Source organism: Myripristis murdjan, chromosome 4 (genome assembly GCF_902150065.1).
Source record: "Myripristis murdjan chromosome 4, fMyrMur1.1, whole genome shotgun sequence".
Classification (NCBI taxonomy): Eukaryota; Metazoa; Chordata; class Actinopteri; order Holocentriformes; family Holocentridae; genus Myripristis; species Myripristis murdjan.
Window position 1 is genome coordinate 25,796,771 of NC_043983.1, and position 19,174 is coordinate 25,815,944.

Genomic DNA, 19,174 nt, shown 5'->3' on the forward strand with positions numbered 1-19,174 from the left:
TTTCATAACTTTCTATGACTAAAATGTGGAATTACGACCTATACAACCATAAACATATCATTATGGGTAATTTTTTCTTCTTGACTGAATTCTTTACACACGTAAGATTCAGAAGCCTTAGTATACGCTGGACATGAACATAACGTGAACAAAATGGAAAATACGTTTTACATTCTGTGAGCAACTAGTTGCTGCTTTTTTAAATTGAGGCTGACAAAATTACATGGAGTTCCAGAACTTGATCCCAAGAGGTTGATTAAATTCATTTCCCTGTCTGCAACAGACTACTATTGAAATAGAATAGAATAGAATAGAATAGAATAGAATAGTATTACAGCACTGCAGTTTACATGTATGAATGTGTGTATGCTGTGCACAAGTAGATGTAGAAGTGCTTTAAGGTGTATTTTTTCAGTGGCAGACATAAATATTGTTATATTTAAAAGTATGCGTGTGAATGTGTGTATGTGTGTATGTGTGTAATGCCTAATGAGGACACACACATCCTGGGCTGTGTTGGCATGTTTATGTGTTTATGTGTCTGTGCATTTGAGACTGACTGTGAGACAAATGACACAAGATTGCTCATGCTGTTGCAGGGATGCAGATGGTGTGTGTGCGTGTGTGTGTGTGTGTGTGTGTGTGTTAATGAGAGAGCAGCATGCTTGCGTGCTCCTTACTGTAGTGTTGAGGCGGTAGGACATGAGCTCGCTCTCCCCGTCGGGGGGAATGAAGGAGATGGTGCGGTCGTTCTCGAAGCGCGACAGACGGACACACTGGTGGAACTTCACATCCTCCAGCTCCACTGTCTTACTCTTCTCTCCTGACACACACACACACACACACACACACACACACACACAGACACACACACACACAGATGCAGGCAGGTGAACAGGCACACACACACAAGGAGGAACACAAAAAAAAAAAACTTGATTGAAAAGTTTTCCACACAGCCATGGGGAATCAAGGTCAAGGTAATGATGACTGGCAAACACTTACTCACTCACACACAAACACCCACATCCACACACACACACAGTGTGCCACAAAATCCATCTGCCCTTATCTTGTCCAATGAACAATTATTTAGCTGTGCCCCACACCTACACACACACACATACACACACACACCCAAGCACAGTAACACCTAATCCTTCCTCCATCATCGTCTCCTCCTATGTAGCCACCTTACAAACACACAAACACACAAACACACACACACACACACACACACAAATAATACTATCAGGCTGCAATCCCATTATGAAAATATGTTTTACTAACTAGGTATGTGGTTGACTGGGAAAACTTTTATTTTGGAATAAGCTTTACTGTTATTGTCATGTGGAGTTAGGTGAGTGGACCCAAATGCAGGAGCTGAGGTAGGCTGCATTGAAGAAAACATGTATTTAATAAACTCAAGGAACTAATGATCACTAGGATCACTGGGAACACAAGAGGCACAAGGGGCATGGGGAGCACGAGGAGCACAAAAAGCATGCACGGCAAATGCAGTGACCTGATAAAGACTGAACTGGAAACAAGACGTAAATGCACCAGAAACTAATGAGAAAACAAGACACACCTGGGGACGGAGCGGGAACACAAGGCTGGAGAGCACAGAGGATCGGCTGAGGGAAACACTGGGGAAGGAACAGAGGGCTGTACTACGAAGCAAGTTTAACACAGCCAGGCTTTCTTTGGGTGAGCTGGCTCGACAAAACCTGAAGCCCCAAGTCGAGATAACTGGCATCACGGTGGCTAACGACTGGCTTTGTGTCACACTAAAAGGGGCATTTGGGGCATCATTTGACTCTTCCTCTGCACAAAACGGACCAATAGCATGCCGCCCACTTCACTCAGGAGGAACAAAGGTGGAGAGCTACGAGGAATTCAAAAACATTACTACTGTGGCTGCAAATAAGGCCTGAGAAGAATGTTGGCAGAAAATTGAGTATTGTTTAAATTCATAAATTATTTTCCAGTTTATTTCTATTGATAAAACATTAAACTCAAGAACTGCATGTAGGACTCACACTATCCTATAATGAAGGACACATACAATATCCGGTGTAGTACCAGCTATGTCAAACAAACTTGGCAGCAAACAAGGAGCAAGCATGAAAATATCATCCAAAGTGGCATGTAGTTGCTATGGCTTATTAGGGTCCCTCTTCTATTCCTGAATGTTCTTCTTTCTTTCTTTCTTCCGAGGAAGTCCTACTTCCCATGCACGAAAAATCACCAAATTTTGCACAAAGGTCCAATCCCATGCCAGATTACCTCAGATGCAAACACAAGCCAATAGTCCTGATGGTGGCGCTATAGCAAGCCTCTAAATTTCAAAACTTTGAAAATTCATAACAAATCAACCATATGTGCTACAGCTTTGCAACCTTCACCAAAATGTAGCCCTGACACAGAAGAAACTTTTGTACACTTAAACCTATTGCAAATTATGAAATTCATCACTGTGTTTTTTTTCAAAAACTGTAAAACTTATTAAACTTATCTCCTCCCACAGTTTTTGCTCAAATGTCAGCAAACGTGCTACAGAGCATCTTCAGACTGTCCTACACAAACGATCCACACAGATTTTTGATTTATCGAAAATTGAGCCTATAGTGCATCAAAATGTTTTACTGTAAACGCTACTGTAAACATACACTTGCAAATTCTTGGTAAATAAATCTTCAATGTTCATGAAAAAAATGACAAACTTTTAGAGTCATGGTAGATGATGCGTGGCAAATTTCAGAATTTTATCTCAAAAACTCAATTTTTGAAAGCATTTTGAATTTTGCTCTCATGTGAACATTTGGAGTCAATGTAAAAATGGCATTTTAAACATCAGTTTTTCACTTATGGAGCAAATCAATCATTGTTAAAAACAAATGATCAACATCTCCATGCTGTCTAGATGCAATATGTGTATTTTCAGATTTTTGTTTTAATAGTTGAATTTTTGACAGCTGTTTAAAATCCGCATTTCCTTGCATGGATGGCTGCTGTCCTGCATGTCAGTGATTGGCTCAGTCAGTTTGTGAAGATGTGAAAGTTTAACTCGGTGAGATAGAGGCCAGTCCTTGGTGTCGAAGATTGTGAGTTCAAGCCTCAGCTTGTGCAACATTCCCATGTGCGAAAACTCACCAAACTTTGCACAAAGGTCAAGTCCCATGACAGATTTCCTCAGCTGCAAACACAAGCCAATAGTCCTGATGGTGGCGCTACAGCAAGCCTCTAAATTTCAAAACTTTGAAAATTTATAATATATCGACCATATGTGCTGCAGCTTTGCAACTTTCATCAAAATGTAGCCGCAATACCAAAGAAACCTTTGTACCCTTTACAATTAAACATCAGTTTTTCACTTATGGAGCAACTCAATCATTGTTAAAAACAAATGATCAACATCTCCATGCTGTCTAGATGCAATATGTTTATTATCAGAATTTCGCCTTGATGACTGATTTTTTTTTTTTTACAGTGGTTTGAAATCTGCCTTTCCATGCAAAGGTGGCTGCTATCATGTGAGTGACTTGGTCAATTTGTGAAGCCTCACATGAACTGACACTCGCCAATTAGTTCAGTGAGATAGAAGGTGCTCCTTAGTCTCAGAAATTGTGAGTTCAAGCCTGAACTGATGCAAAATGCACATTAGAATGCCACCTTTCTTTTCATCTTCCTATTCTCCTCTTGTTGCTCAGAATTGCCTAAAATTGCCCGGCCCCGACCACTGCTGTGCAGCAGCTATAATTATTCTTGTATTTTGTGGATGATATTCAGTGTAAAATTTAAAGGGTTCACAGACGTATTACCCACAGCAAACAGGAAAAAAGCCTATTATAAGCTGAAACTCTGAACATAACCTGGTCCGGAGAAGGTTATGTTTGCAGCATACGTTACCATGGTGATGAAGTCGGGTCAAAAGAATGTCGCCTTCGTGACACGGCAAACTCTGGCTTTAGACTCAACACACCTCGCAAACCTGTTAATCTCGCTTCGTAGTACAGCTCCCAGAAAAATCAGGGATAATAACACCAACTCAGGACAGGTGTGAGAACGGCAAACAAGACTGACACAAACAAGACTTGACTGACACTAACCCTAACCCTGACACCAAAACACAAGGAAAATACTGGGAGAAACAAACAGCTGAGTCCAAACAAAGTCCAAAGCACAAAAACTCAGACCCATGACAGCCTCTTATGTTTTGTTTTATACTTTTGTAATGTATAATCGTTGATGATTGAGCCTGTCGTATGAAATGTGCCACATAAATAAACTTGACCTGACATCATGTTTTAATTTACCGTAAAAGCCAATTCATTTCCTATTTGTTATGGATTTCACAAATCTTTATTACAAGTTAATTGCATAAGAGACACCCACAAGGACGTTTACCTTTTCAACTCTGGGAGAGGAGACGGGGTCTTTTCCCCTCTGTACTACTACAGTGCAAAGCTATTCACATAACTGGAGGTGTTTGCAACTTGCTACGCAGTTGAGCAGCCTCAGGAGGAAATATTAATTCAATGATAAGCTGAAACAGTCACTTGCCATGTCTTTGCTACAGAAACAGGCCAGAGAAGTCGAATAATTAACTAATCAGTCAACAGCTGACCATTCAACTGGCCTTAGAGAGTATTATCTTCATTCATAACAGTAGCAGACATTATGCAATCCCATCAGCTTCACAAAGGTTGTGGATAGCCGCCTTGGATATGTCTTATTAAAGTTTAATTATTCATCTAAAATAAAATAAAGAAAATGCAAAGTGTATTGCGGGTCTGTGTTCAACACAAGCACAAAAGCAGAAATAGACCACAAAGATCTTTTTTCTTTTCCTTTTGCTCTTTCTCTTAGTTTGAAAATAAACAGATCAAGCATCCATTATTATGATTGCCAATTCTTAGCCCCAGTACAGTCTATTTTAAACACAGCACAAGACCTCTTCCTCTGAAGTCTTCTGACCAAATAGTCAACTATTTGCTCAGACAACACATTGAGAAAAATTGACTTTTGCACATCCCTGGTTCTTGCTAGCATTTTACATGCAAATCACTATTTGCACATTCATGCAGTGTACAGTGCTGGCTATCACAGAATTATCCGGAATTATTATAGCTGCAGTTCTTTACAGCAGCACTACAGATGCCATAATACAGATGCCATTATACATTTTCCAGATAACTCCCCTCAGGGTGGTGCAATAGTGCAGTACTAGAGCTTCAAGCAGTTCAAAGTGTGACCTCTATAATAGTGACATTTGTAGTCCTCTGGAGAAAGCCCAATGTTCTCCTCCTCTGTGGTTAATGGAGAGTGGAGTGGTAGAAAACTGCTGTAATGACTATGGGCCTGTGGGCTTTCAGCTAAACCCCCCATTCAACAGTCAGCTAAACCCTCAACCCTGCCTCACCTGCTCTGAATGCAGCCCTGGACCTGTACCTGGTAAGATGGGGGAGGGTGAATCTGTGTGTTGCTTGTGTGTGCGTGTGTGTGTGTGTGTGTGCGTGTGTGTGTGTGTGTGTATACATGTGTGCTTTTATGTATGCAGCTTACTTGCTCAATGTTCTCTCCCTTGACGTCCTGTGTGTGCATGCCCATGTTTACATATGTGGTTTGCAAGCTCATTCTTCTTGACCGTGTGTGCATGCGTACGTTTGTGTGTGTATGTGTGTGCATGCATGTGCATGGGTGTGTGTGTGTGTGTGTGTGTGTGTGTATGTGTGTGACATTCTCTCAAGGGTGAGTAGGGACAGGCTGAGGTCGGGTCTAGGGAGAGCAGACAACTCTGGCCAAGCAAATCAGGGAAGCCCTTCAGAGCTGCACGTCTCCCTCACACACAAACACGCACACACACGCACACACACAAACACACACTTCATCATTATCAAGAAGGGGAGGGAGAAAGGTCATATGGGACACACTTATTCACAGCTAGGGCCTGAAGGGACAGTGGACAGGTGTGTGTGTGTGTGTGTGTGTGTGTGTGTGTGTGTGTGCGTGCGTGTGTGTGCTTACACAGATGCACTAAGGGATGAAGGTAGATTGTGGTGGTGTCCCCTGTGACTCACCTTACACGCTGCACTTACTTGTTTCAGTGCTTCTAATGCACAGCAGCAGACCTGGTGAACCTAATGCATCTCAGCACTTCTTCTACTTGTTAGAATGATTCCGGCTCACACTAAGAAGCCAGTTTGGTTTTTATGACTGCTGCTGCCCATTAAAAAAACATGGAAACCGGTTTTAACATACCATTAGATACATTGCTTTTCCCTTCAAAGTGCTTGTGGAACACCTGCTTGGATGTATTTATTCCTCATAAGCCAATGTGAGACAGGCTTGCACTGAAAGCATCAGATTGTAAATCTGATTCTTATGAACAGAGAATGAAAATGTTCCTGTCCCTGACTGCCGTGTACCCAGGGCTGAAGTAGAGGTTTATGGGAACCAATCTCAGCTTACATTTTTTCCCCCACTTTACCATCTCTTTTCACTGCAACCAACATTTTCTTATGAAATCCTCACTGAAATACTCAACTACCCACCCCCTTTGAGAAAAGAAAAAAGGTCCCAAGACCACAGATAACCCACACAGCTAGAATTTGATGATAAAGTCTAAAACACGCGCTTAATGTGGGCTATTTAGTAATATATAGTAATTATTGTTTTACCAGTAAAAAGGGTATGGCATCTATCTCTGCCTCCTGTAGTGACAATCATGCTACCAGAAGAGGGCAGTGTTAAATGCCTTATTCGCCTGTTTCACATCTTGGCCGCATCCCATCTGTCATAGTGCAGAAGATCATCACCAATTTGCTGTGCGGGCGTTGAGGTGAAATGATGTTCAAAAAAATAAATAAATGCATAAATAATTAAAATCTGCTGAAGCTGAGCATGCAAAACATATGTAACATACTCTTATCATCTCTAAAAACACTAGCACGCGTGTGTGTGTGTCAAAGATAGAGAGAGAGAGAGCGAGAGAGAGAGAGAGAGAGGGAGAGGAGAAAGTGTATGTGTTTATTTGATCATTGCTTTGAGTATATGTATTTTTCGCAGACTGCTGCAAACAGCAAGGGGGCTGTGGGATGCATCTGCAGGAGATCCAGAGACCCCCGTCTTTCATCTGCAGGGCTGTAGCCTGGGGTGAGGATTAAGTTAGAGGCAAAGAGACTAGACACTCAGAGAGCAATTCCTCTAAAGTAACGACCAGTAGGGGGGAAGAAGGGTTAGGCGAGGGAGGAGAGGAAGAAGAGCGAGAGGAGGAGGAAGAGGTGAACATGGAATAGGCATGGGGAGACGTAGCAGTGGGAGGCTTTGATGGAGAGGTGGGGGGAGAAGAGGAGGAAGAAGAGGATGAAAATGGGGGCTAAGGTGAAGTGTGGGAGTGAAGATGTTAAAAATAAAGAAGGAGGAGAGGTGGAAGGGTGAAGGTAATGAGATGAGAAAGAAGAGGCAATTGCTCAGCAGTAAAAAAAATGTTTGCAATAATTTTTAGGATAGCCCTGAAGTATTATTTTTGATACATTCTGACACCTGACTAAATTTTTTTGTTTTTGTTTGTATATATATTGCCAAGGGAATAGCCTGACACATGTTCACAACTGACACATGTGTACATTTACATTACACAGAGCCATTTAAATTATCCCTTATTTTTCCAATTTTCTTTTACTCATCCCTGCTAAATACAGTACTGCCACTGTCTACAACCGTATCCACGTCCTGCTTCCTTGTAAGTGTCCTCAACACAGGTTAAACCTCTTCAACTCTGTCTTGGGTGGGATTGTTATTACAAATGCATGCTGCGCGGCCTCACTTTGTCCAAACACACAGAACTTCATTTTAAATTCTAGTGGAGCTCACGAGGTTTCCAAAGGTACCAAATGCGCCCCGCTGAATTAACTGGAAATGTGTATAACATGATGGACAAGACAGCTAGATATTTTCTATGTGATGTAATGCTGCAGCCATAAAACAATGACTATGGTTTGAGTATTTCACTCAACATAAATGTGATGTAGCTTTAACGAACTGTTACAACCAGCAGATACACAATATGAATGTGAAATTGTCAAACACGGGAAAATCAGAGTTCAAGGGATTAATAATACTCACTGCCTGTGATTTCAAAGAGGACTTTGTCGTTGAGGCCCAGCCTGAGTTCGGGCATCCCTGACAGGACCACCTTGAGCTTGATGCAGCCCACAATCTCACTGCGCAGGACACTACCGCTGGCACTCACCTAAACACAGAAGAGCAATGGAGCAAATTAAAATAACATTGATATTTGAAGAACATTTTGACAGCTGTTGCCTGTGTAGTCAGTTCAAACCACAAGAAATGTGAAATGTTCGACACTGCCTCAAAGTGAACAACCTTTATTGACCAACGTTAACTATAAATGCACTGAAACTATAAATGCACAAGGTATTCCAATTTGTATTATTTAGACAATGAAATGTGACTTCTTGAAATAAAGATGTTTATTTTGCCATTTTCAGTCATCACTGAGTGTTTGTGAGTGTGTGAGTAAAAGAGAGTGAGAGAGAGAGAGAGAGAGAGAGAGAGAGAGAGAGAGAGAGAGAGAGAGAGAGAGAGAGAACTGAAACCAGTAGAGAGACTCTTTCTAACAAAATGGGAAAAAAAATGTTATACAAACAGGTACACTGGCACCCAGATCAACTAATCAGCAGACAAAATACGATAGACGGACAAGACTGACAGCCTCACGGTATGCAGTGAGAGTTTGTAAGCAACAATCTGATGTGAATTTCTGCACAAAAAAAAAAAAAAAAAAAAGAGAAGGAAAGAGTTCTAAAGACTCTGAAGATAAAAAAGTCCCTGGTCACAGATAAGGAAGTAGCAATGGCAAAGCTCCAGCGGTGGTTGTATAGCAACGTTTCATCTGAGTTTCCTTTCGTGTCACAGAAAAGCTGATCTGACACCAACATGCTGCTCGTACCTTCGAACGGGTTACAGGGGAATACCTTCCAGTTTAAGAGTTTGCTGGAGCTATTTTTATGGCCTAAAGTGTTGCTTCAAGGACAAGACATCAGAGAGGAGAGCTGTCTCCCTCTGCTGAGTTTTAAACAGCACACTCATGTGCACAAATCTAGACTACACGGCACAGGATCACAGGTCTAACCAATGTGATTTCTGTGTCAGGGCCATTTCATTTGCCATTTAAGTCCCTCTGTCTCTGCCGATAATAATGTAATGATTTGTCAAGAAGTCAGGAAATGTCCCTCTAAAGTGGAATATAACACATTCATGTAATGAATTGCTGGAAAGCATGATAACATCCCATTATTATTATCAATTATTAGTTCATATTCAGTGAAATAAATTAACTGCTGATGCAATAATGAGTTATATTATTAGTCAATGTTAAATTAAAGTTATTATTTATTTTATTATTAAATTATTATAGTTTCAGTTCCCTTGAAAACATTAATAATAAAAACACCATCAACCACAACACTAATCATCATCATCATCATCTCCACATAAGGGGATAAAGTCATGTTTTTTTTTTTTTTTTTTTTTACAATAACAGCTTTTACTGCAGCATTAATTAATTAAGAGGGACATTTTATCACACTTTGTATTACAAGTATTACATCACCAGTTGCTGCAGGCTACATCAAAAATGTACAGGAACAGACAAGACAGAAATCTTTCCATTCAGGATTTTTTTTTTTTTTTTTTTTTTTAAGTAGAGAAAACACAGTGACTCACTTCCTTCTGTTAGGTGTGAACTTCAATCTAATACAACCAAACAATTTATGAGAGCCGTCACAAGAAATTGCTGTGCCTACTCAAAAGTAAAATTATTGACATTAACTTCATGTGGTTATCTTAATAGTTGAGGAATGTATTGAGCATACTCAGTGACTTACAGATAAAACAAAGAGCTACTTTGTCTGTTATATTTAATGCTATTAGCTCACCCTCCACTGCAGTGTGTGCAACAAAATAAAGTGGAAATACCACAAAAAATAATAAATAATGAAAAAAGAATAGAGGACTGTTTAAAGAAAGGAAATTAGAAACCACTTCCTTAGAAATTCAATTCAGGGAAAACCACATATAGAGGCTTGAAAACTTGCCAGTATTGGAACAAAGAAGTTTCTAGCACTGACGCACCTTCCAGTAAACATTTTCACCATTTATACTGAGCGAAGACATTTCAGGAAACCCATCTGGTGTGAAAGCCAAAGCAGATCATAGCATTTAATGAAAACTGTGAGTAAGAGTAACATTTAAGAGTAATATTTATTATCAAATGTTGCACCATGAAACCTCTTTGCACACAAATGTTCACTTCCATAAAACAATCTCATATTTCAGTGATGGCAGAGTTAGTGTGTGGTTTGTTGTAGCTATGAATCTGTGTGTTGGCCAGACACAGGGGTCACTGAGTACAGCACTGTTGCAGTCTAGTAATTTTGATTAGTTTCATCACTTCTTTGGAGAGCATATTTGTCTCCAAAGATATGTCTGCGCGGTAAGAGGAGGTGCAAGTTGTAGCGTCTTACAGAGATAGCAACCATTAATTCTAGATGCCAAAATTAACAAGTGTAAACAAGCTTAGCCCTGGTTACATGCTTGCCAGCTGTGAGCGTTTTGGCAAATGAATAACAAGTGTGTTCCTCTATGACAAGTTATGAATACGGACATCACTTCTAATACCATTTACAGACAAAGTAAAGGGTTTGGAGGGATGTTGCGTGTCAGTGGTTGACAGTCTTGGACAAGCTCACTACCGACTGATAAGATGGATAGACTTGGCAGGGAGAAAACAACATGCAATTATAATGTCATTTACTATAATTCAAACAAAATGTAGTTATTATTGCAAATGTTGTCAGTATTTTTAACAGCTATGCATATCAAGTTTGGATGGTTTGCAATTGTTTTTAAGGTTAAGGTTACTTTATTGTCTCCCATAGGAGAAAACTGTCTTGGATTAAGGAAACAAAAGCACATTAAATAGGGACACGTGCAAACATTGGGATAAAATAACTCATCAAATTAGTCAGAAAGACATTCACACTGTTAAAACTTACAAAAGATTTGAAGGCATATTTCTGAGAACATGCAAACCTCGGTTCATAAATTACAACCAACAAAACATCTCACTTTACATGCTTACAAGCACACTATTGGTGGAAGCTGCAGTAATCTGAGAGCCTCCCTGCTGCTCTGTCTGACAAATTAATGTTTGTAACGTTAGTGCTTACACAAAGGCACATTGTACCTCCTTCCAGAGTTCATTAGCACAAACTCCGAGTTCAACACAAGGGTCAAGTAAAAACCTGTTGGCCTGCCGAAGAGTGAACGGCTCAAAAACGTCTTAGGAGTGAGTTCCCATTATCTTCCCAGCTGCTTTAATCAGATTAAATGTTTGAGTTTTAAACTGGATTATTAGGTTTCCAAATCGTCTAGTAATACCATAATGTCAGAGGACCCTGTAGCAGCTCTATAAAAAATGAGCATAATATTCCTGCAGACACCAAAAACTCTGAGCCCTAATTCACACACATTTTGCAAACAGTTTTTTTTCCTCCTTCGTTCTCAATGAAGGACATGACACAAAAGCTCAAATTGAAGTGCTAAAAAGTGGTGTGTGTGCATGCTACTATCTTGAGTACACTGACAGGCGATCTCATTACAGTTACCTGCCCTTCAATGTTCGGGCGAAGCAGCTCACTCAAAGACAACAGTGATGTCCTTGACAAGCCAAACTTTTCTCGCCACTCTTCGGCAATGTGATAAATACATGATTAACATTGGGTTTTTTGCTTCATATTTCATGACTTTTCCTAATTCAATGGGGAGAACTGGGTAAACATAAAATTAACATGATGATATGTTTTCAGTGTCCTGTACACATTTTACACGCATCTGTGTTTCTCTGGGGTCAATTCAACCTCAAGCTTTTTTTGTAGCTGTATAACACATAAGAAATAATATTATTTTACACACATTTGTTTTGGTTGTTCTGGAAGACACAAAGGAAGCATAACATGCCATTTATAATCTTCAAAGAAACTTCCAAGTGCCTTAGGGCCCTCACCAAACACAACCATACCTGTCGTAGAGAGAGAGCAAGTCCAGTTCATATGACATTTGGGAAAAACATGATTCCCACAAGAACTTTGATGTAAAAGGGGGGGAGTGAGTGGGGAGGTTATGTTTTATTTAAAGGGCTATTTAGGTAGTCAACAAGACACATAAAGTACCTGACATATAAACTGGGGTGGCAATTCTTATTATTTTAAATTACTGGGGTCAAATTGACTCCAACTGATAAAAAATGTTACAAGAAGTAACAGGAGGGTAAAAATGACAAGAAGCTATGAGGACCATAAAGCTATCCTGGCAAAGTTAGACCAGACAGACTGACTGACTGCATGCTGTCCATAATGCCCGTTTGATTGTAACAAATACATCGTGCAATTGTAATCGTCACTGGTGCTTTAAGATTTTATTTTTTAATTATTTTTTTACTGCATTTTAAGTGCCTCGAGAAATAAAACACCTGTGTAACCAGCTCTGCTACATGCTGATGTATGCAGAAATCCAACCCACTGAGCGAGCTGTGCAATTCATTTGACTGCAAACTGGGTGTAGCATCTGCAGTGAAGTAATTCTGATCCACAGAAGCAAATTGAATGACTTGATTTTGTCCATGAAACCTCATTCTGGCCTGATACTGTGCGGTCTTTTGACTAACATCACAGGAAGATACTGCATATTAAACAGATGATACGATCAGAGATGATGAATGCAATACACTATATTGCAGCGCTGGTATTGTTTTTAACTCTCTGTATGTCTCTAGTGGTAAGCCAAGAAATACAAAAATTTTAGATAAATGATATGTACAAGAAACTGCAGTCCTCACCAACAAGTTGACAGACTCAATGACGTCCATAAAGACTTCATTCTTCCTGTACTTGATGCCTTCTGACCGCCAAGACACAGCGTTGGTGACGGTGGCAGGAGGTCGAGGGGCCCCGACTTCTAACTTGTGGCCCTGCTGAGTGATGTACCTGAGACAGCAGAATACAGAAAGTCAGTGTAACAGGGGTCACTGTCATCCACATTCAGTGTGTAACACCGATTCATCCTACCCCTGCACAGATCTTCCCATGAAGTAAAATCATTTTCCAGACTGTTTTTTTTTTTTTTTTTTTCCCTAAACTAATGGTTACAGGCCTCTGTATGGTGCATCTCATGGGAAAAGTTTGTGGAAAGGTTTAATCATAAATCCGAAGGTAAGAGACTGAATTTCTCTTTTTAGAGAGAAAAACACATCATCCAGAGAAAGGGCTGCAGTGTTGCTGTATGATCTAATTTCTTAAAGCCTGACAAAAAGAGAAGAGAAATATTTTAGTCTCATCATGGATGACTGGAAATGGTGTTTGTGTGGATATGTGTGTGTGTGTGTGTTTGTGTGGATATGTATGTGTGTGTGTGTGTGTGTGTGTGTGTGTGTGTGTGTGTGTGTGTGTGTGTGTGAGTGTATTTTGCCTGCAACATGAACCCAATCTCTAGAGGAATGGTTGAGGATTTTTTTAAAATCACACCTCATGACTAAAAATAATTGAAGTTGCTCTTGCATGAATAAATTAAAGTTTTTTGGGTTATGTAAAGGTTATTCATGGATGTAATTAGAGCCCTTTGTGGCTCTTGCCGCAGATAATAAACAGCTATCTGAATGCAACGTAAGTGAGTTTGTATGCATGACACCGAACTATTCAGCATTTATTTGGTAAACGAAACACCAACGTCAAGTGAGTCCACAGGAGGCTGGGGCACTAAAAGATGCTCGCTCGATTCCCAAAGGGTTTACCAGAGGGATATGGCATCATTCTTCCTAAAGAAATCCCATCCCGTTTTATGTTTTGTTATGTTATGTTGTGGGAGATGAGAAGCATTGGCTCCAGAATCTGCTGTTAGTGTTGAAGGGATAGTTTACCCATTTGATTTCATGTCACTTCCCTCTTGCTGTTATGTAGGAAAGTAGAAATGTTATCGTCCTCTCATCGTTACTGAGCGCTGGATACTGCTTCTGTGAATTTCCTTCATTATTACCTACCTTTAAAACATATTCTTCTGCCAAAAAAAGAAACTAAAATCTGAACAGAATAAAAACTAAACAGAGCTATCGAGACCACCCACAGTGTTAACCATTTAACATAACAGCCTCCTGCTGATATGCTAACAAGTGTTCAATGAAGAACACAAACGATTGCAAACTCAAGCAATCTGCTTCCATCTCTGTGGTGACTACTGATGCTCTGGCACGGAGCGATACAGGAAGTGCAGAAGCTGATTACAGGAAAAATACAGCTGTAAACAGTAATTTGAGCAAGATTATCGGCCATGTGACCTCAGTAATCACATGTGCATTTTAGCTTCGGAAGGTGAAACTGGTAAAGTGATGTTAAACCGTCTTTGAATGGATTAAGGCAGTAATTTTTAAGGGTGTTAGCTGGTCAACGGTTAGTATCTGGACCACCCAGCCGGTATCCAGCACACAGTAACAATGAGACGAAGATAGCACCATTACTGTCCTACATAACAGCTAGAGGAAATACATTTTTCAGTGAAATACATTTTTCAAAATGGGTGAGCTATTCCTTTAAACTGGGACACATATGGCAGATGGGTTCTTGCTCATCGTGATGGTATTGTCATCCTTGAAGTGACCACAAGCACCGGGACTGAAATAAGGAGTTTCCATCCAAAATGAATTATTTGAAAAGGCTGACATCTTTTGCAAATTCTGGTACTATAAGAAGGACAGAATGACTCCGCTTTATGTTTCAGATGTTTAACTGCTAAACCTTGAATAATTTTTTTCCTCCATAACCGCTATATAGTTGCTTTGTGAATGAACTATATAATAAAAGCATTTACTTTGTCGCGTAAGCCACTGAGTGAGCCTACGACATGTCAGGAAAATACTTTGAAAATATCTCTGTATCCTCTGTTCACTCAGGTCTTTCATTCATACTGATAGATGAAATACTATAGATTCTATTTAGACATTATGATTGTTTTCATAGTTCTTGCTTGGCTATCTGTTGATTCTTTCAGCCACATCCCATCATCCATACTTGTATCCATTCATTCATTTCATCCATCCATCAATCCATTCATCCATCCCGCATTCTGTTGCCTCTTATTGTGCACACTGGAGAACCAGAGTGCAGTTGCTATGCTCTGACGAGTTCAGGGACACACGATGACGTGTCACGAGAGTAGGAGAGAGACGTACCCAGGTAAACATCATGTGACCCGGCGTGTTAACATCCAAACCCTGGCCCTGTTTACCTCTCAGTGGCTCTGTTTCCACTACAGAGCAAAGCAGAGCAACGCAAGTCAGGGCCTTCTTGTTATTTATGACATCCAGGAACACAATGTCAAATGCCATTAGATTTACAGAGTTGTAAATATAAGTTCAGTATGTTTTAAAGGTAGGCAATAATGGAAGAAGTTCAGTGGGTTTTTTCTCTCCAAATGGTGCTTTGGACACTGGTTTCTATACATTTTGAACTGGTGTTGTTAAGTCGCACTTGGACCTGCTCCAGCGAAATAGCTAATAATAACACACAAGGACAGGAAACGTCTATGGAAGCTACGTCTATTAATAAAGTGCCCCAGATCTTGTATAGCATTCAACTTGTCAATTGCTCAAGCACATGTAGACATGAATGCACGCTCGTATTTAGCACTGCTTAGACAGGTGGCAAGACACGGATGCACGCAGACGACTGACACACACACACACACACACATGTAAACACATTTTCAACCTGCAATCCCCTCAAGCACTCTCTACTCCTCTGCCTCCTCTCTAGAGTTAATACTATGCACCCCTCCACATCTCTACTCTACCTTCCACTTTTTACTACTTCATTCATCTCCTCCTTCTGCATCCACCCCTCTAACCTCTCCTCTTTCCTCCACTCTTCCCAAACTCTGTTTTGCCTTCCTCATCCTTTCTTCTACTCCCTAGGCTTGCACATTTTCCCTGGAGTCACTCACAGACTGATCCAATGTTCCACATGGATTTGCTGTCCCCAGACTCTTCTCTTTTTACAAAAAGACACACCCTAGAAGCTCCTCATCACTTTGAAATGGATATTGCAAATTTTCATTTTAAACAAAGTTTCTTTTTCCATCTACATAAAAAATACAGAATAAGCTTTCTATCTTTCTGCAAAAGTCCTGTAAATTTGTTTCAGTAGTGTTTTTTTTTTTTTTTCATGTTGAGGTTTTCAGTAAAATTCCCAGTGTTGTATGTTTGTTCTTTAACAGTTGCTATATGCTTTTAGAGAATTGTAAACTCCCATAATGATGTAATTTCCCACCTACGTTCTTACAATCTTAGCTTCTATCAATGCCAGGAAAAAAAACCCTGCTGCTGTAGGTCCGGGAACTACAGCCTTCTCCGAAAACAGCGGTATCAGAATCTAGTGATTAAGCTGTCAGTGAGTAAGCCAAAACATATCAAACTAATTTTAAAAATGAGATATTCTGTTCAAATGAAATGCAAGCCTAAGGCAATGAGAACACAGGCACTGAATTGTCTAACACTGTTGTCAAAAGAAACCCTTGAAATTCAATTTTGCTTTCTTTGTTTTGATTTCACACTGACTGACAGCGAGATACCAATTTACACGCTGACCAAGATTTATGACCAGGATCCCTATTCAAAATTTACTGTGCAATCTAAACAATACATCAACATTAAAATGAACGGCCTTTCTGAACATAAAGGGGGACTGTTTTATTTTATGGATGAAAATTTGAGCTACAAGGCTTCCCATCAAATGGCAACAATAAAAAAAAAGATGCTCAATAAACAAGTTTTAGATTGACTGACTGATTGAGGCAATATTTTCTCCCTCGTTTTCTGTCCCAGTAGCTCCCACCTACAGAGTCCTGAATGCATGTTGACACACAGCGAAGCCTGAAAGTGCTGAGAGATGAAAGGAGGTGACAAGTGGGCTTGGGGTTGACGCTGAGTTGTTTTGTTGTTTGGCTGTTTGTTCTGTTTTGCCCTGATTCTCCTCAGAAATGCTAATGAAAGGATCTGCAATCGGCCTGGCAGCAAATTGACAGATTAGCATAAGAATAGCAATCATAACAAACACACGCACATACCCACTCATGCATGAGAGCACATACAAATACATACACATGAACACAGACCCACATGAACGTATAGGCTACACACACATTTGCATTCCTTCACATGCACGTAAAGTCTCACTCGCTCTGCCTCTGATAGTAAATCCACCCAACCACCTACACGCACCCACACACTCATACCCTCACCAGGTGGGTAGTGTTATAATGCAAGAGAAAAGCAGCACTGTTGTGGTAGCCGTGGCATGAAATGGGCAGAGAGCTGAAATAGCTTGCAGAGAGAAAAGACAGACACAGTGAGTGTGCATAACATATGAGTGCATACATGAGAGAGATGCCTGTCTGTGTGAATGAGTGTGTGTGTGTGTGTGTGTGTGTGTGTGTGTGTCCCCTTGGCAAAGACAAGAGCGGGGCTTTTCTGTCTGAAAGTCTCGAGTGTGTCCAGCTGACGGTGGCATTGTGTTTGAGTGTCAATAGGAGCCTGGCGATTATCAGCCCCATTCAGACCCCAGACCATAAACAACACACACACAGTCAGTCTCACACACACACACACACACACACACACACACACACACACACACACACACACACACAGTCTTGAGAAATTCAACATCAATTTCCATAGCACCAAAAAGGGCTTATACATGTTTCAGAACATAAAAAGGATATCCCATGTAAAATGCAGCGTTTCAAGGATAAAGGGCAACATTAATTAGAAGCCAAGGTGATTGGCCACACATAAAGGCCATGTTACCGTGGCAGCATGGTTATTATAAGGTGAATGTTGAACCTTTTGCTGGAACCAAATGCCTCTCCAGAGAGCCAAGAGGTAAAACAGCAAAACACCCCCTTGTAAGCCAACGAGCAGAAAACACTTGAGGAACTCAACAAGTGTAGTTACTGGAGTTACAGCACATTCAGTTCACTCGGTGAAAAAAGGTCCACCTTTCATTACACCCTCAGTCACTGAAAACAACAAAGCCCACAAAAAAGAATATGTGTGTTTACCCCGCATGCAAAAACAGAGTATGTAGGAACTGGAGCCAGATTTGTGATTTGCAGTGAGATGTAGACTGAAGTTGAAAGTGGACGGTTAACCATAATTGCTGCATAAAAAGGCCAAACATGAACCTGGTATTCTGGGTAATCAAAATACACTCAAGCATGAAAAGGAATTTCAAATGTGACATACATGGGGTGGTGGTGGTGGGTTAGCTGGGTTGTGAGCGAGAATAAGAGCTGAGCAACATGCAACTTCAAACATTCCAGTTTGACCGCAGAGAGCAAAAACAACAAAGATAAACAAAGGTAAATATGTCCTCATCCATGAATGATGCATGCACCCCCTGGGTAAAATAGTAACAGGATGAATTATTCCTCCATGTTTCCCTCCACGCTTCCATTAAACATCCAAAACATGGTAGTAAAATGCATAAACCCACAATTTTTTAAAATAAAAATCAGGCCCGTAGTGTCATGGATATCACTTTTGAGTTAAAAAAAATAAATAAATAAAAAATTGGAATTTGGGGTAATTAAAAATACAACTAGATGTCAAAACTAAATCAACAAACAGCTAAAACCTGTGTGAAGACTTAAATCTGAACTGATCATGACTGGTGATTTTAATATGGACATGATGGAGACAGATCTTTCTGGGTACAAAGCACAAATTAATTTCTGTTGCCTGTTTGGTCTTTATCAGGTGAAAATGAATTGGTGATGAATTGACACCCGTTTGTTCTTCCGCTCGAACCATTATTGACCTAATTCTAGTGTCTGACAAGGTAGGACAGCAAATAGTGGTGTTTTATATTAGGGGTTGAGCGATCATTCCTTTGTTTTTTGACTGAGAAAAATGTGCTGCACTGCCATAACTCTACAAAAATTAGGTCTCTGAAAAATTATAGCAAAAAAGCATTCATCCGTTGTCTGAGTTAATTGAAATGGTCCCTTGTATTGCATTCTACTTGAAGTGTTTTACCAC

The 19,174-nt window shown here is 40.2% G+C and overlaps 1 protein-coding gene across 1 annotated transcript in view; it reads right to left on the minus strand.

Moving 5' to 3' along the window:
* The window catches only part of ap1m3 (adaptor related protein complex 1 subunit mu 3), a 38,294-nt gene that overhangs the window by 9,821 nt on the left and 9,299 nt on the right, over positions 1 to 19,174 (minus strand). Inside the window, exons 5-7 of the mRNA XM_030050268.1 lie at positions 12,926 to 13,073; positions 8,131 to 8,257; positions 681 to 823 (exon numbers count right to left, since the gene is read on the minus strand). Of these exons, the coding sequence (XP_029906128.1) occupies positions 681 to 823; positions 8,131 to 8,257; positions 12,926 to 13,073 (418 nt within the window). The remainder of the gene's footprint in view (positions 1 to 680; positions 824 to 8,130; positions 8,258 to 12,925; positions 13,074 to 19,174) is intronic.